The sequence below is a fragment of the Monocercomonoides exilis genome (genome assembly GCF_001643675.1).
Source record: "Monocercomonoides exilis strain PA203 chromosome Unknown scaffold69-233226, whole genome shotgun sequence".
NCBI lineage: Eukaryota > Preaxostyla > Oxymonadida > Polymastigidae > Monocercomonoides > Monocercomonoides exilis.
In genome coordinates, this window is record NW_027150614.1 from 22,242 (window position 1) to 39,929 (window position 17,688).

General features: G+C 34.2%; 4 protein-coding genes across 4 annotated transcripts; 2 read left to right on the plus strand and 2 right to left on the minus strand.

Annotated features, from left to right (window-relative positions):
• Positions 1-43: 43 nt before the first annotated feature.
• Positions 44-1,739, plus strand: MONOS_6102 (putative histone RNA hairpin-binding protein). Its single transcript, XM_067876308.1, has 2 exons — positions 44-834; positions 897-1,739. The coding sequence occupies exons 1-2, from the start codon at positions 209-211 to the stop codon at positions 1,531-1,533; spliced, it is 1,263 nt and encodes a 420-aa protein (XP_067718884.1). The 5' UTR covers positions 44-208; the 3' UTR covers positions 1,534-1,739.
• On the minus strand, positions 1,738-10,922 carry MONOS_6103fu6104 (putative Signal recognition particle receptor FtsY). Its single transcript, XM_067876309.1, has 2 exons — positions 10,697-10,922; positions 1,738-10,602 (listed from the first exon to the last, which is right to left on the minus strand). The coding sequence occupies exons 1-2, from the start codon at positions 10,843-10,845 to the stop codon at positions 1,992-1,994; spliced, it is 8,760 nt and encodes a 2,919-aa protein (XP_067718885.1). The 5' UTR covers positions 10,846-10,922; the 3' UTR covers positions 1,738-1,991.
• Positions 10,923-10,928: 6 nt separating this feature from the next.
• MONOS_6105 (uncharacterized protein) lies at positions 10,929-13,254 on the plus strand. The gene has a single exon (XM_067876310.1). The coding sequence runs from the start codon at positions 11,017-11,019 to the stop codon at positions 13,150-13,152; it is 2,136 nt and encodes a 711-aa protein (XP_067718886.1). The 5' UTR covers positions 10,929-11,016; the 3' UTR covers positions 13,153-13,254.
• Positions 13,255-15,268: 2,014 nt separating this feature from the next.
• Positions 15,269-16,285, minus strand: MONOS_6106 (uncharacterized protein; the record flags this gene model as incomplete). The annotated part of the gene is made up of 2 exons (XM_067876311.1): positions 15,269-16,114; positions 16,220-16,285. The coding sequence occupies 2 exons, from the start codon at positions 16,283-16,285 to the stop codon at positions 15,269-15,271; spliced, it is 912 nt and encodes a 303-aa protein (XP_067718887.1).
• Between the last annotated feature and the right edge of the window lie 1,403 nt (positions 16,286-17,688).

Consider the following 17,688-nt stretch of genomic DNA (forward strand, 5'->3'; position numbering starts at 1 on the left):
GCAAAATTATTTCTTTATTCTATATCAGCAATCATTATAAGCACTTTAATTGAAAAAATGAAACTCATAAGATTTTTTTTGGTTCTGTGGTTGTTTGTTGTTTTTGAAGATATTTTTTTATGTTAATGGGCAAACGTATTTTTTTAAGCTTATTCGAAAAAGTTTCCTATTCAACAATCCGGTTTATAGTTTATCATACAAGTTATATATGTTTCCAAACGAATTGCAAAAGTTAGATTGTCCGTCCCAAGACGAAATGAAAGTGGAATCGAAATTAGAAGTTCAGAACTCAAAGTTCTTAAAAAGCAGTTTTCAAGCCCAATCGAATGATAAGGAATTGGATCAAGTGAAGAGCGCATTTTCATCGGGATACGCGTCGCAAATATTTTCAACTGAAAATGAGCAAAACATTTCACATGGTTCTCAGCCAATTACAGCGCCACTTTTTCCAACGCCACCCACATTCACCAACTTTCATTCTCCTCCTTTCACACCGCCTATGCAATCGAGTTTTGAGTCTCCATTTTCACCATTTTCCCAACATGCCCTGTTTTCACCAACATTTAGTCCTTCTCTTTTCTTTGAAACTCACCCTTCTTATCCTCGTTCTCCTCCGACTTATCACAACCATATAAAACAAACAACAATGTTCAATTCATCTTTTCAGCAAAATTTATCAAATAATTGTGGATATGAAGACAGTGGAGCTTTATTTGATGATGAAGATTGGTCAAATCCTGAAAAGAAAAAAAGAAGGATTGAACAAAGAGAAAAGCAAATTATTTATGGAAAAAGCACAAGTGGATATCGCAATTACGTTTCTGCAGTTAAAAAGTATTGACGAATTATTATTATTATTTATATATTTCTCACTATTTCGTCGTAATTATTAATAGAGATCAACGTGATCCGCATATTCATCCATCAACGCCAAAGCCTGAATGGAACTGCTCAAAGCGAGCATTTGATTCCGTTGTTCGCTCGTGGAGGCGCTATCTGCATGGGTGGGATGACCACAATTCTGAGAAGTATCCCTACGAAACAACTGAAGTTGTGAGCGCCGAAGAAATGAAGAAACGAAGTGAAATTTTAGAACTCATGGATGAAGAAATGGAGAAAAAAGAAGAAAGAATAAATCAAAGTGGGAAAGAGGAAAGCAATATTTCAGCATTTGATCAGATTAAGGAGAATGTTGATGAAGATGAAAAACCAGTTGATCTGGCAATTATCGAAAAAGAAGAGCAAATGGAAAGCGAAAAAAAGCGACTAAAGACAATGCAAACAACTGAAACAAACGAAGAATGTGATGTGAAACAGCAAAAGATTGCTTTAGAAAAAAAAGAAACAAAGCCAATTGTTGAAGAAGATAAAAAGTTAAATGCTATAATTCAGAAGGAAGAAACAGATGCGAGTGGAATAATTAATGGAAAGAAGAAGAAGAAGAAGAGAAGTGCAAAGACTACTGAAAAAGATAACGAATGGGATAAGCTCCTTGATGAAACTCCCGACATCGATGATTGGGCAGCTTGTTGATTTTTTGGTGTTGAAGAACATATCAAAGAAAGAAAGGTTTAATTTCAACAAATATTTATTTATTAAACTTTCTTTGCAATTGAAAATTTGAAGCATTCTGCTTAATTTTATCAATTCCTCACTGTTTGATTTATCATTTCTATCTTATTTTATGCCATGCACCTTTTCTTTGCTATTAATTCAAGAAAACTCATTGGAAATTACAACTGGTTGTTGAACATTATGTATTTTCTAAGTCATATTTTTACAATCTCTGAATAACATACAAAATAAATAATCAAAGAATGAAATGTGAGTATAAGTGTTGATAATTAATGAACACTGAAAAAAATAGGAAAATAATAATAAAATATCTGTCAAAATGCTGTTAATTTTTTTTCTTTAATTATTTGTCGCTTCATCTTAAGAGATTATTATTTAACAAAATTTCTTTCTTTGTTGGACGTCTCAATGAATTTTTATCTATTTAGCGCTGAAATTATGTACTTTTCGACTTCACCAACAGTATCTTTACATTCTCCAGCTACTTTTCCTCGTTTTATTTCGTCAACAACTATTTTGCAGTGCTCCAGTTCTGCAGATGACAGTGTTGCATTCTGCTGTTGGTGGCGAAGGATAGAAAGCGAGACTAAAAGATAGTTGTGAAGTGAAGAAGAGGCTGAGTGGCTGAAAAGTGCAGTCAAAATGCCTCGATGAAAGCGAAGTGCAGATGAATACGATGAAGACGATGATGTCGAAGATGGAGAAGTCGAAACGGTATGGAAAAGTGGAATCTCAGTCAAAAAAGACAGAGTCTGTTGGCATTTAGAGAAGCTTTCAAACAGCAGGCCACAATGATTGAGTAGTGACAATGCATTGTCGACATCTCTGTTCGTTTCATCTGTTTCTTTTTTGGTTCTTTCATGCATCTCTTCTATTCTTTCTGAATCTCTTCCTTCACTGCTCCTTTTCTCTTTCTCCTTTTCTCTTTCTCTTTTATCCTCCAATGCGCGCCTGTCATTGCAGTTGAGAATGTGCAACGCCCTTTTTGACATTCCGATGCTGAATCTGACGAGGCCAAACGAACAAAACAGCTTAACCGCATCAGGATTTTGTGATAAAAGAGAAAGACACAAAAACACAATGCACTCAAATTCACTCACAATTGTACCAACTTTCTTTTCTGCTTTTTCTTTGTTCGTTAGCACAAAAGAATTTGGAGGAGATGCATGTGTTGAAGCAATTGCTGCACTTCCAGCTGACCTCTGAGGAGTGGAGAGAGAATGCGATGGAGAAATTGATGATTCTGCTGATGTGTTTTGAAGTTGAATTCTTCGATCTTTCTCTCTTTCATGCTCTTCTTTCAGTGCACGAACAGAAAGTGGAACAAATGATGATGACAAATAAAGCGGATGAGAATCTGAGCTGTGAAGTAGATTGCCACTGAGGCGGAAGCAGAGCTCGAGGATCTTCGAAAGCAATGAAAGAAAAGCGAAAGTCAGTTCATCTTTTGGATGGGTCGGAGTTGTTGCAGAAGAAGAAGCAACAGTCGATCCCTGAAGTTGCTTCTTCCCTTCAATCAGCAGTAACAAGTCAAGCACGACTGATATTAAACGACAAATTAGAGGAATGGTCCAGCACAGTTTAAACTTGTATTCAGACTCTTTTGAGCGTCTACTTTCTTTTTTGCAATCTGGATCTGCTTCAAATACTCTCGACTCATCATCTCTTTCCTTCTTTTCTTTCTTTGGAGTTCCTTCATCCTCATCTATTCCAATCATCCATTTTTTCACTGTGCCCAAAAGCGACAAATTTGTGACAATCACCAAAAGATGCAACACAAATTCCAAAAGCATCCATGAGTTCATTCCCACAGAAAACCCTGCTTTTGCCTCAGTGTTGTAATTCCTCGAAGACGAAGCATGCATCATTTGAGCTGTAAATGCACCAGATGGTGGAAACCTGATTTGTTGTTCCTTTGCGAATTCTTCTCGAATTGCATTCAGCGGAGATTGTTTTGAAGCCAGTTGAGAAAGAATCGATGCTCTTTCTTGTAATGAATCGCAGCAAGAGCAAAGCAGTGAAACAAGAAGATCAAGTGGAAATTCTGAAAAGGATGGGTCAAGAGCCGGAAGAGGAAAGCTCAGAAATGATGGTGTATGCTCTGAAACAGATGAGCAGCTTGAAGATGCACTCTGTTGGCTTCCAGATGGATTCAGAAGATATGAAAGACATCTCAAGCACACAGACTCGTTGTCATCTGCCGCATTCTCTTCTCTCGTTGTGTTTTCCTCTGTTTCCGTCTCTTTTCCGCTTTCCTGCACAGTTTCCAGTCCTTCAAAAGCGTCAGTCTGCCCTCTTCTTGCTCTTATTCGCTCGCTAACTTCAGGTGGAGGAACAGATGCTCCACCAATGTTGCGTACTTGCCCTCGGGTTCTTCTTTTCGGTGGAGAAGTGGATTGTTCCCGCTGCTTTCTTTTCTTTCTCATTCTTTCTTTATCTTCATACTTCGGTTCATTTGCACGGGTGCCTTCACCTTGTTCCTTCACTTTGATCGTTTTCTGCTGTTTGTGAAGTCTTTGCGTGTGCGCCTTTCTCAGCCTGCTGAAATGCAAGCGCCAGTTTGTAATAGCCACTCGAGTTTCCTTTCTCTTCGCAGCAGACGATAGGCATCGCAGAATAAAGAGGAGCGAACGAGGAAGTGCCAAAGAGGATACAAATGGAGAATGAATCTGAGGTCGGCGAGAAGAAGAGATGGAAGAGGCAGAATATTCAGATGATGAGCTGTGATGAGAAAAGACGTTGCTGAAAAGAAGAGTCGGAGATGAGTGTGCTGATGGTAGAAGGTTGGCCTTCAAAAGCTGCAAAAGCGAATAGAGAAGCAAAAATGAAGGAGAACATCGGATTTCTGAAGGCACCGAAGCAAAAGAAATGTTCTGTGATTGCTTGGACAATGAATGAGGAGAAAACAAATGAGAAGAATAGGCAAAAGAACGTGATTGGAGTGGCGTTGCATTCGCAGAAGGAGAAGAAGAGGTGGCTGATGAAGCTGTTTGAGGTGAATAGTGAGATGGAGAATGGAGTTGCTTGTAGACTTCTTTCAGTGCAGCCACAGTTGGCGATGCAGCCTGAGATGAAAATGCGTCAGATGATGTTGTTTTTGTCAAAGGAGTTGCCAAAATGGAAGATGAAGTGTTTTCATCAGAAGCTGCTGACACATTTTGTGGATCTGAAGCAGATGCATCTGAAGGCGATGATGAAGATGGAGAGGCGTATGAAGTTGAATAGGATTGTATCGGGGAAAACGAAAGTGTTTGGTTTCCTTTCTTAAGTGCTTTGCATTTTGTGGGTTCATCAAACAAATCGTCTTTCAGCTCCTCGTTCATTTCTTTTTCCTTTTCGCTTGCTTTCCTCTTCTCTTCTTCGTCCTCTCTTAATCTTTCTTCTTCCTCTCGCTTAATTCTTTCTTCTTCTTCTTTCTTCTTCCTCTCTTCTTCCTCTTTCTTTATTTTCTCCTCTTCCTCTTTTCTGATTCTTTCCTCTTCTTCTCTTTTCTTCTTCTCTTCCTTTTCCTTTCTCAATTTTTCCTCCTCCTCCTCTTTCTTTAATCTTGCTTCCTCTTCTCGTTTTAATCTCTCTTCTTCCTCTTTTCTAAGCCTTTCTTCTTCTTCCCTTTCAAATTTTTCCTCTTCTTCCTTCCGTTTCTTCTCTTCTTCTTCTCTTTTCAAGCGTTCTTCTTCCTCTTTTATTCTTCGTCTTTCTTCTTCTTCTTCGTCTTTCCTTTTTTGTTCATCTTCTGCTTCTTTTCTTTTTCTCTCTTCCTTTTCTTTTTCTTGTCTCCTTCTCTCTTCCTCTTCTTTCTTTCTTCTTTCTTCTTCTTCTTCCTTCCGTTTACTTTCCTCTTCTTCTCTTCTTCTCTGTTCTTCCTCTTCCTTTCTTAATCTCTCCTCTTCTTCCTTCCTTTTTTTCTCTTCTTCTTCTTTTCTCAGTCTCTCTTCTTCTTCCTCTTCTAATCTTTTTTCCTCTTCTTTTTTCTTGATCCTTTCCTCCTCCTCCCGTTTAATTCTTTCTTCTTCCTCTCTCTTTATTCGTTTCTCTTCTTCCATTTTGAGTCTTTCATCTTCTTCTCTTCTAATACGCTCTTTTTCTTCCTCTTCTTTTCGCTTTCTTTCTTCTTCTTCCTTCTTAATTCGTTCTTCCTCCTCCTTTCTTAACCTTTCTTCTTCTTCTTTTATTAAACACTCCTCTTCTTCCTTGTGTTTTCTTTCTTCTTCTTCTCTTCTCTTCTCTTCTTCTTCCTTTTCTTGTTTCAATTTTTCTTCTTCGATTTTTCTTTCTCTTTCTTTCCTTTCTTCTTCCTCTTTCCTCAATTTAAGTTCTTCTTCCATTTTGAGTCTTTCCTCCTCTTCCTTCATTTGCCTTTCTTCTTCTTCTTCTTCTCTTTTCAATATTTCTTCTTCCTCTTTCTTCTTTCTCTCTTCTTCCTCTTTCCTTAATCTTTCTTCTTCTTCTCTATTGATTCGTTCCTCTTCTTCCTTTTGTTTTCTCATTTCTTCTTCCTCCTCTTTCTTCTTTCTTTCTTCTTCTTCTTTTCTCTCTTTCTCCTTTTCTTTCTCTTCTCGTAAGCAATTTAGATGCGCTTTTGCTTCTTTTATCTGCTTTTGTTCAATCCAAAAATGTTCGATTTTTCTTACAGCACTTTTCTTTTTTTCTTCTCTTTCAAGATTTTCTTCTTCTTCTTCTTTCCTCCTATTCTCCTCTTCTTCTCTCTTCAATCTTTCTTCTTCTTCCTTCTTTTTCTTTTCCTCTTCTTCTCTCTTCTTCTCTTCTTCTTCCTCTTTTCGTTTTCTTTCCTCTTCTTCTTCCTTCCTTTTTCTTTCCTCTTCTTCTCTCTTTATTCTTTCTTCCTCTTCTTTTCTCAATCGCTCTTCTTCATCCTTTCTCTTCCTCTCCTCCTCTTCTTCTTCCCTCTTCTTCTTCTCTTCTTCTTCTTTCTTCTCCTTTTCTTCCTCTTCCTTTCGTTTCCTTTCTTCTTCTTCTTCTCTTCTGAAACGCTCTTCTTCTTCCCTCTTCTTCTTATCTTCTTCTTCTTTTCTTAACTTTTCCTCCTCTTCTTTCTTTAATCTTTCTTCCTCTTCTTCTTTCTTCTTCCTTTCCTCCTCTTCCTTTTGTTTTCTTTCTTCTTCCTCTTTCTTCTTCCTTTCTTCTTCTTCCTTTCGTTTTCTCTCCTCCTCTTCTTTTCTCAATCTTTCTTCTTCTTCCTTTTTCTTCCTTTCTTCCTCCTCTTTTCTTAATCGTTCTTCTTCTTCCCGTTTTAACCTTTCCTCCTCTTCTTTCCTTTTCCTCTCTTCTTCTTCCTCTTTCCTTATTCTTTCTTCTTCCTCCCTCTTCCTCCTCTCCTTCTCCTCTTTTCTTATTCGTTCCTCTTCCTCCTTTCTTAGCCTTTCTTCCTCTTCCTTTCTCATCCTCTCCTCCTCCTTCCGCTTTAATCTTTCTTCTTCTTCCCTCTTCTTCTTCTCTTCTTCTTCTTTCTTCTCCTTTTCTTCCTCTTCCTTTCGTTTCCTTTCTTCTTCTTCTTCTCTTCTTAAATGCTCTTCCTCCTCTCGTTTTATTCTCTCTTCTTCTTCTTCTTCTTTTGTCTTTCTTTCCTCTTCTTCCCGTTTGAGACTTTCTTCTTCTTCTTCTTCTTTAATTCCTTCTTCTTCCTTTTTTTCTTTTTCTTTTTCTTCCTCTTCCTCTTCCTCTTCATCTTCATCTTCATCTTCATCTTCATCTTCATCTGCTTTTTCATCTCCAGCAGTGTCTGTTGAATCTGATCTCTCTGCTTTTTCTTCTTTCTCTTCAACAATTCCATTTGAGTCAACATTTTGTCCTTCGGTCAATAACTCATCATTTTTCGCTTCATCTTCCATCTGCTCAGTCTTTCTCTCTTCTTCCACATCTTCTTCCCCTCCTCTCTTTATTTCATTCCTTTCATTCTGTTTTGAAGCATCTTTCGATAACTCATCTATACCACTTGATAATTCTCCAACAGATTCATCATTTTTTGCTGCTTTTATTTCCATTTCATATTCTTTTTGAAGATCATCTTCTTCTTTCTCATTCGCTTCTGTTTCTTTTTCAACATTTTGTTCAATTTCCAACAATTTGTCTGTTATTTCCTCAGCAGCAGAAGGTTTTTCTGTTGTTGCATTTGAGCCATTCTCTTCTCTAATTGATTCATCATTCAAATGTTCATCTGCTTCCTCAACTTCTTCCTTTGCCTCTTCTTTCTTTTCTGCACGTTCTTCATTTTCAACAGGAAAACTATCTTTCTGAGCAATTTCTTCATCTGTCACTTCATCAACATCTTCCTCTCTCTCTTCCGATGCAGCCTCTTTTGCATCTGTGCCAGCTCTTTCATTCTCCAGTGCAAAGGAATCATTTGAGCCTTCAATCTTTTCTTTCTTTTCTTCTTCTGCTTCACTCTCAGTTGGCATAGCTTCATCTTCTTTCTCTTTTGCCTCATCTGCTTCACCCTCATCCATTTTATATTTTTTTGTCCTTTCATCAACTTCATTGGATTCCATTCCTTTCTCATCAACAGCTGCTGTTTCGCCGCTTCTTTTCCTGTCTTCTTTTTCTTGTTCTGAAACTATTTCCTCTCTTTCATCCATGTTATTGACTTCAACATTACAACTTCTTCCATCTCTTTCCTCTTCTTTCGTCGGGTCATCTTTATCATCTTTGTCATCTTTGTCATCTTTGTCATCTTTGTCATCTTTGTCATCTTTGTCATCTTTGTCATCTTTGTCATTTTTTGTCTCTGCTTCCTCTTGCTCTTCATGTAATTCTTGTTCTGTTAGATTTTCTTGTATTGCTTCATTTTCCTTTCTTTCAACATTTCCTTGAATTTGCCCTCTTCCCTTTTCCTGCTCATCATCTTCCTCCTCTTCCTCTTTCTCACTTTCTTCCTTTTTTGTACTGTCTTTCTCTTCCTCTTTCTCTTTCTCTTTTCCTTTCTCTTCTTCTTCTTCCTCCTCCTCCTCCTCCTCCTCCTCCTCTTCATCTGCTTTTTCATCTCCAGCAGTGTTTGTTGAATCTGATCTCTCTGATTTTTCTTCTTTCTCTTCAACAATTCCTTTTGAGTCAACATTTTGCTCTTCAGTCAATAACTCATCATTCTTCGCTTCATCTTCCGCATCTTCTTCTTTCTTTTCAGTCTTCTCTTCGTCATTCTTCTGTTGAGCTACCTCAACTCTCTCTTCTTCTTCTTCTTCTTTGCCACTTTCCTCGTTTCCTTCCTCATTTCTTTCATCTTCCGTGAAGATTTCTTGCTTTCTGTTGTTCTTCTCGTTGCTTTCCTCTTCTTCTGTCTCATCTTTTGCAAATGCACTTTCTCTTTTCTCGCATTCTTCTGAAATGGCATTCGTGTCTTTCTCTTCTTTTTCAGCAAACTGTTCATTCGATTCTTTTTCCAAATCATCGTATTTCTCTTCATTTCGTTCAGATTCTTGTTCTTTTTCATCAAACTGAGCATTATCATTGTCTTCTTTTTCTTCGTTATCCTCTTTGCCTTCTTCTTCATTTTGGTTCTCTTTTGTATCTTTCTCTCTCGTAGTGTCTTTTTCAGCATTCCTCTCATTCTCTTCGATCGATTCTTCTATTTCTTTTGGCAACTGCCCTTCCTCTTTGGTTTCATCATCTTCTTTCTGTTGTTTTCCGGATGAAACAATCTTTTCTTTACTGTCACTTTCTTCGTCTTCTTCGTCTTCTTCATCTTCTTCATCATCTTCATCATCTTCATCTTCTTCATCATCATTGTCATCATCTTTTCTATCACTTATTTCTTCGCTCTCAAAAAGTGTTGCCTTTTTGTTGGTCTCTTCGCTGGCAGTTTTTATTGCTTCATTCTCTTTAACCTCATCAGAACTTTCTCTTTTGTCCTCAAATTCTTCTTTCAGATCTTCTTTTGGCTGAACATTCTCAGCCGAATCTGCTTTTTCATCGTGTTCGTCTTCTTGTGCGTCTTCTCCACTTAAAACATTTTCATATTTCTGATCTTTTTCAGCATCCATTTTGTACTCCTTCGTATTTGCTTCGTTTTCACTTGTTTCATTTTCGACTTTGGCTGTTTCTGTTGAGCTTTCTATCTCTTCGTCTGATTCTTTGTAGATCTCTTTATTCTTTCCTTCTAAATGATTCTTAGTGTAATCATCCTCTTTATGTTCTTCCTTTTGTTCATAAATATTTCCTTTCTGAGCTTTTCTAATATCTGTCTCTTCTTCAAAAAGCTTCTTCTCTTTATCTTTTTCGGTACTTTCGAATTCTTCGTCAGTTTTATTCGCATCCATTTCGATTTCATCCAATCTCTCAGCATCTTTTTCTTTTTTTTCATCTGTTTCGTTGGCGCATTTTTCTTCTTCGCATTTTGCTATTTTCTTTTTGTAATCATCGTCTTTTGTTTCCACCTCAGTTTTCACGCTTGACTCCTCTGATGCTGTATTGATTTTCACTTCATTTTCGTCATCATGCAAATGAATCCCATTTTCGTTTTTTTCATTCAACATATCTTGTTTATATTTATTTCCATCGACTAGCTCTTCAATTTCTTTTGAATTTTCATTATCAAGAACAACCTCTTTCAGATCTTCTTTCTCGTCCTCAATTAAAATTTCATTATCCTTTCTTTCAAAATCTTTATTAACCTCATTTCCTTTCTTGAAAATATAGCACTCTTCGTTCTTCTTCATTTCTTGCATTTCCTTTTTAATGTCATGTGTTTCGAAGCTAATTTCTTCTTGAAGGAGTTCATTCTCCAAAATATTTTTTGATTCCTTTTGTTCTTCATCAATTTTTGTATGATTCTGTTCTTTCTTGTTAGCACATTCTTTGTCATAGTTATCTTTAATGGAACTTGCAGCTTCTTTGCAATCATCTGCCTCGTTTCGTTCTTGACTCTCCATAACAATTATCTCGCTTTCATCTTCAAAAAGTGATTCTTCGCTGGAAGAGAATTTTCTTGCATTTTGTAGATATTCTTGCTTCTCAAGTTCATTTCTATAATTAATTTCTTCTTCATGTTTTTGAGAATTTTGAATAATTTCAACACTATTCACACAAAAAAATATTTATAAATAATTGTTGAATATAAAAATAATTAATTTAAAATTTTCCATAAATAAAAGAAGCCCTATTTACATACTTTCTTTCGCTATTTTCTTCTGTGTTTTCTTCATTTTTGTTCTGTTCCCAGTGATTATTTCCTTGTTCATTATCCAAATCAAAAGGCTCTATTGATGCTTCATCCGAGAAAGGTTCATTTAAATTAAAGTTCAAATTTGAATCACTCATAAAGATTTAAAATTCTCTATTCCAGTATATTGGTGGGGAGCCTTCAAAATTAATTGTTGTTTTTCTTTTTGATCTTTGTTCTCATAATAAAATAAATTGATAATATAAAAGTTTATTTTGAAGGAAATATTTAGATATTTTTCACTCTTTATGACATAATAATCTTGCAACATGAATATACAACATAAGAAGAACTCAACTATTGATGATATTTCAGCAGTTGATGACTCAAGACACCAATCTTCGTTGTTAAAAAGAATGATGCATATACGACCTCATTGGCACCCTTTCCCTTTGTATGTTAAATTCAATTTGGAAGAAATAAAATTTTATAATGTTATACCTTCGCGGCCAGAAATGTCTTCTCTTTTTCCATTTGATCTTCCATTGCTTGAGAGAAAAAGAAAAGAACTATCATCTTTCATTTTTGACCGAATCAAAAAGTATAGTAAATCTGAAGATTTCGCAGTACCTGCAAGCTTGGAATTGTTCATTAGAAAGAAACTTCGAGAAGAGGAAAAAGAAAGGCAAAAGCAATTGAAAAAAAATGAAATTCAAAATGAAATTTCTGTCCGTATATCACTGGAACAAACAATACATACTATGGCGTTAAAAGAACATCAAATGACATTACAAAAGACTTCTTCAAAAAGCGGAATTCTGACGAGAAGTTCAATTATCGAACGGAGCAATCTGCAGTTGCAAAATAAAGATGATTTTTCTGAAAAGAAAGAGAAACCCAAAAGCTCAAAGGATTCTCAAAAGTTCTTATCTTATATTGATTCAAACTCTACAGGTGATGAACTCTCAATTTCATTTAAAAGTTGTGACGATGAAGCAGATCTTGAAACATCATATTTTGATCAGATCAATTCGTCTCTGATAAAAGTTCGTGCGAACGAATCGATTGATCGCAAGGATAAACAAAAGAAACGACATAATCAATTGAAAAAAGGGAGCAGTACTGAAAAGAAAAAGAAGTCCAAGTTTGTTGAAAGAAATAAAGGAAGAGATGAAAGCTTGCAATTGAAAATGAACAAAAAGAAGACGAAATCAAACGCGAAAGAAAAATATATAAAAATTAGCTATATCGATTTTGAAAGCGAAGAGGAAGAAGAAAGTGAAGAAGAAAATATTTTGCATTCCTCATTATTTGTTAATGAGCCACATTATTCAAGCAATCCATTGTTTTCATCAATGAATGAACCTAAAAGAAAGAAAGAATCTGCGAGGAACGAAGCCAAAATTGATTATTACGATTACAATGACAGCAGCTTTGAAGACGAAAATAACGGTATTGATGTGAGTTCATTTCGTGGACATAAGCCTGAAAAATCCTTTGATGAAAATGAAAATGACTATTTTGAAGATGAATCAACTGATGAAAAAGAAGAAAAAGAAGAAGAATTGGACGAAAAGCAAGAAAATTCAAGTATTGAAACTGTTGATCTTGAAGATGATGAGGAAGATATTTTGCAATTTTATGAAACATCAGCAGACGAAGAAAGGCGAATCAAAAAGATAGAAGAAGAAAGAATGAAAGAGGAAAAAGACAAAAAAGAAGAGAAAAGGAAGAAAGAAGAACTGGAAAAAGAAAAAGAAAAGGCGAAAAAGATAAAAGAAAAAGAAGCAAGAAAGAATCAAAAAAATCTCAAAAGATTTGACACGCATGCTTCTCTCGAAATGTGGATTGAGAAAATAAAGAAAGAAAAGAAAACAAAGAACGGGGAAAAAGAAGAAGAAGAAAGCGATTATATTATTGTTGATAAAGAAAATGATGAAGCCACTGAAAACGATGAAAAAGGAGAAAACGAGAAAGAGGAAATTTTGAGTGAATCTCCTCCTCCAATAGATACTGATTTGTTTTACAAGAGAGAAACAGAAGAAGATCGAAGAGAAAGAGAAGAAGAAGAAGAAAGAGAAAGAGAAAGAGAAAGAGAGAAAAAGTTGAAAAGAGAGGAAAATGAAAGAGAAGAGAAGAAGAAGAAAGAAGAATATATTCTAAATTTGCGAAGAGAAATGGAAGAACGAGCAAGAAGAGAAGAGAAAGCAAAAGCTTTGGAAGATAATCAGAACCAACCTCCAATTTCCGCAAATAGAGCAAGCAGTCCGTTTCCTCCACCTCCGCCACCTCCAAAAAAACGCAATAAAAGCAAATCGACAATAGAAGCAACACAAAAAGAAACGGATAACGAAGAAGATTTTTCCGCTCAGAAAATTAAGGAGAAAGAAATCAAAGCTTTAACTACCGAAGACGAAGAGCATCAGTCAGACAAAGGATCAAATGATATTGTGCTGGATATTTGACAAGATAAATAACCAGAAATCAAATTTTTCAATAATTATTTCGAGATTTTTTCTTTATTTTTTTTTAAATAAAAACAACAATAGCAAATAATTGTACAAAAAGAATAATCATAAATTATGCAGGTTGATTAATTACGATTTTTTTTTTTTTTTTGAAATAAATAACTTTTAAATTATTGTTTGAAGAATGATGTGACAAAAAACATCAGCTCGAATTTTGATTTGCTATTCAATTCTTTTTCCCATAACTAAATGAAAGGGATGTGTGTCACAAATCTTATTATTCAATTTCTTTGGAATGGATAATACTGTTCAAATTTTTTTTAATTACTTGTTCTCTTTTTCGATTTTATGAAACCAAATGGGGCAAAATACGGACTTTCAAGCTTTTTTTGCGAAAGGCATAGAAAAATTGCTTCGCTCATAACTTTATTAAACTTCATCTGATTTCAGAATAAATTGGATTATCATATCTGTTAACAAACATCATTGATATTATTACACAATGCTTTGTGACATCACACGTATTTCAAAAAATGGACTCATTCTTAATAAGTTTTTTGATATTAAAAAGTCAACGAAAAGAACATAATTTTTGAATGAAAACGGCTGAAGCAAAATATTTTGCCCCAAATGTTAAAGCTGAAATAAAATAAAGATGACTTTGATTTGTCATTTTTCTTTTCATTGTTCTTTTGTTAATATTCAAAGTGAATTCTCAAGAGAAAATATTTGTCAAAATCATTTGATCAAAAATAATCACACAAGTGTAATATTGTCATCAAATATTAACTATGATATATTTTCCAATCTTTTTTTATAAATATGTGTGATTATTTTTGCAATCCTGTTTTTTCGAAGAAAAATTACGGTTCTAAAAATTTGAAATGAATTTTTATCAATGAACACAGAAAAGAAATAACTTCAACAAAAAACAACACTCTCTCACTCTCTCTCACTCACACATACATACTCTCTCTCTCTTTTTTTTTTCCCATCAATTATTAACTTTATAAAACTGATTGAAAAACATGTGTCTACATTTTTTGAAAAGTTCCATTTGTTTAATTTTCATAAAATAAAAAATTTCATTTTTCGATCAAATTTATGTTTTCACTCGCGAAATCACACTCAAATGGATAAAAAAACATTTTCAAGGATTTGTTTCAATGACAGCAAAATTTGGTGAGTAGAAACAGAAATTTGATCGAAATATGAAATTTATAATTTTTTGAAAATTAAACAAATGGAACTTTTCAAAAAAATTTTGACAATAAATATTGAAAAGAAAATTATTTGCAAATAACAATGAATTTTCATAATTATCCACACCCCGAAATAAAGATTTGATTTCAAAAATAATCACACATTGGTAAATATTCATGGAATAATTTCTAATCGAAGATTTTGTTTGAAAAAATGTGAAATCATATATGGGTAATTATTTTTGAATCCATATTTTCTCTCTCAAAATTTTCGGTTTGAGTTTTCACTTTGAATGTGGATAAATGAACAATGAAAAGTTATTCCCACTTTCAAAGATAATTTTTTCTTGAATATTTTCTTACGCATTGATTTTAGAAACAATTATCTTATTTTTTCTTTTTGAATGAATTTTTCCTTATCATAGAAATAAAACGTTAAAAGAATCAACACTCCGAAAAAAGTTATGATTTCAAAAATAATTACCCATATTATCACCCTAATATTTAACTAAATGGATCATTTTCTCAAAATTCCCATTGAGAATAACTTTTCATCATATCTCGATTGAAGAGTAAAAGTAAAAGGATAAGCCATAGGGTTTGGTATTTCTATTCAAAAAAATAATAAGGATTTCACATAAATTTTTTCAATAATCAAAATACGATCAATCGAATACTGAATTAAATCTTATTAACCTGTTGCCATTATTGATTATTCTTCCTCAATTGTTTTGGTTTTCAATTGCGAAAAAAAAAAAAAAAAAAAAAAAAAAAAAAAAAAAAAAAAAAAAAAAAAAATAAAAAATAAACATATTTTAAAGGCAATTCGGTTTTATAAGAAACTCTAAGCTCTCTATTTAGTAAGTGATCACTTTTCTATTTTAAAAATTTCAATTGCTTCCATTGTTCCGTTAACTTACTGTTCTTTCTAATTGTAATTTATTCGCAAAATCTGCTTTTTCTTCTTCCATTTTCCCTTCATTTGAATTCTCTTCAATTTTTTCAGAAGAAAAGCTATCATCGGATTCAACTTCATCAAGCGTTTCTTCAGTTTCTTCTTCCTCTACCTCATCTTCCTCTTCCTCCTCTTCCTCATCTCCATTAGATTCAGTATTTGCATCATTTTCATCATGATCAACAACAATATCTCCCGAATAATCTGATAATTGCATACTCTGTAGTTGGTCTGCTAAAAACTCTTTGTAAATAATGGCTATGTAACGGCGAGCCGCAATGTCCTTCACTCTGCGTAGATTAAAAAAATGATTCAATCTATCTTCATCCAATAATTCATCAAGTACTCTGTTGGTAACAACCAGCTTATCACCCTCTTCTCCTTCATTTCTTGTATTGCACACCATTCTTCCACATAGGACCATTTGTTCTGCTTCTTTCTTTCCAAATTCTAACATCTGAACAATCGCCTTCAGGGCTAGACGCTCAGATTCCTTGATACCTTTGTTTATTGCATCGAGCATTGCTCCAGTAACTTTCTCGTTTGCTAGCTGTGCATGACATGTTCCACAAAGCACAATCGAAGCTAAGCCATAAAGAAAGTCATTTGCAGCTCGTTTTGGTGCAGTCTGAAGGAGCTGAACTGCACTTGTAACAAGTCCAGAATTTAAGATGTGTGAATGAACTTCCTTATCGACGCAAAGATTGCTGAAAATGAGAGCAATGTCTGGCATTAGCTCATATTTTTGTTGAACTTTTAATAAAAACTGAAGATGTGACAATAGCTCGTCTTCGATTAAAGACTAAAAATCCAAATGGACAAAATGCAATCGTAAAAAAAAGCATATTTCAAAAAACAGTAGCTGAATAGCTCAAGCAAAAGAATGCGCAATTAAAAATGTTCACACTAAATATACGTCTGTTTCAGAATGAATGACTGTTGTGCAAATGATCGACAGAGAATGTTCGGCCATTGCTGGATAACTATTTGAAAGAAGTTTTATTAAGTATTTGAAGACTTTTTTGCTTGAAAGAATCTGAAATATATTTTTAATTTTATTGCAGAGACAAAAAATTCATGAAGATTTCAATTCAGGCAAAAATGAATGAACGAATCAACCAATTAATGAGAGCATACGGGGATGGTTTCAGCATAGTCGATTGAAATTTTATTTATTAAAACCAAGCAATCATAAAGAAACATTTCTGGTGCGCAATTCAATGATTTAAACAACGATTGCCAATTTGCTGTTGTTGTTTGTATCGTCGTTGATGAAGTCGGCTGAGGCGATACAGAACAATAATCCGGAAGGACTACCATCAACGCATCTACAAGTTGAGGAAAGACTGAAACTAAACCACTTGCATTTTCACTCACAACAACGTTATTGCGTAAAAAAAATATGATGTTTATTATAAAACTGAATGAAGGGCATGGTGATGTTGTCATTTGCATGGAAGACATCAAAGGGCAAGATGAAAAAGAAGATAAAATTTGAATAGCAGTTTGTGCAAATGGAAATTGAGAAATGTGTTCCTGTGCGATTGAGTTATTCCCGATTAAGTTTGCTACGCACAATATTGTCTGAGAAAAAAGTGAATAAGAATATCTTTTCATAGGTAATTCTTAAAAGTGAGTTGTTTCAAACTCTTGATCTGCAAGATTCATCTGTGTGCTTCAAAAAAATATCTGAAAGAAAATTTATTAAATTGCTAAACGTCATCAGATTCAACTCTTCTCCACTTTCAGTTGCTTTTTAAAATAAAAGTCTTTCAAAACTTAAAAAAGGTGAGGCAAATCATACCAAAGTTACAAAATATCGACAATATTCTACGCTATAAAAAAGAAGAAAGAAGAAGAAGAAAAACAACTTTTGTGGATTATCTTTTGAAACAAATGCAAACTAGAAGAAAAATGGATTGTGTTTTCTTTCCAATAATTTGCAACGCAGTGATAACATCACAGTTCAATAATTCTTGCATAAATTTACTCGGTCCATCTTGGAAATAAATAATTGAAAACCAAATCAAATAAAAATAAGCACACTTTTTGATAATTCATAAATATCACATATTGCTTGATAAATTATTGTTTCATCATCAGATAAAAGTTTTGTAACAAGTTCCAATGCATTTTTTGGATGTGAAAATTTAAATTCATTATCATCTTCGTTTTCTGAGCGCCGATGGAAAAGTTGTTGTGTTCTATTTGATTTTCTTAACTTAGAAATAGTACTGTTAAATGAATCGTGAAAATTAATTTGTTCTTTCTCTTTATTAAATGTCATCATCCTTGTACTTGCTCTTTCCTCGACGGATGAAGCAAAAAGAACATGAGAAATATTTTCTGATGCGTCATCCATCTTTATTATGGCAC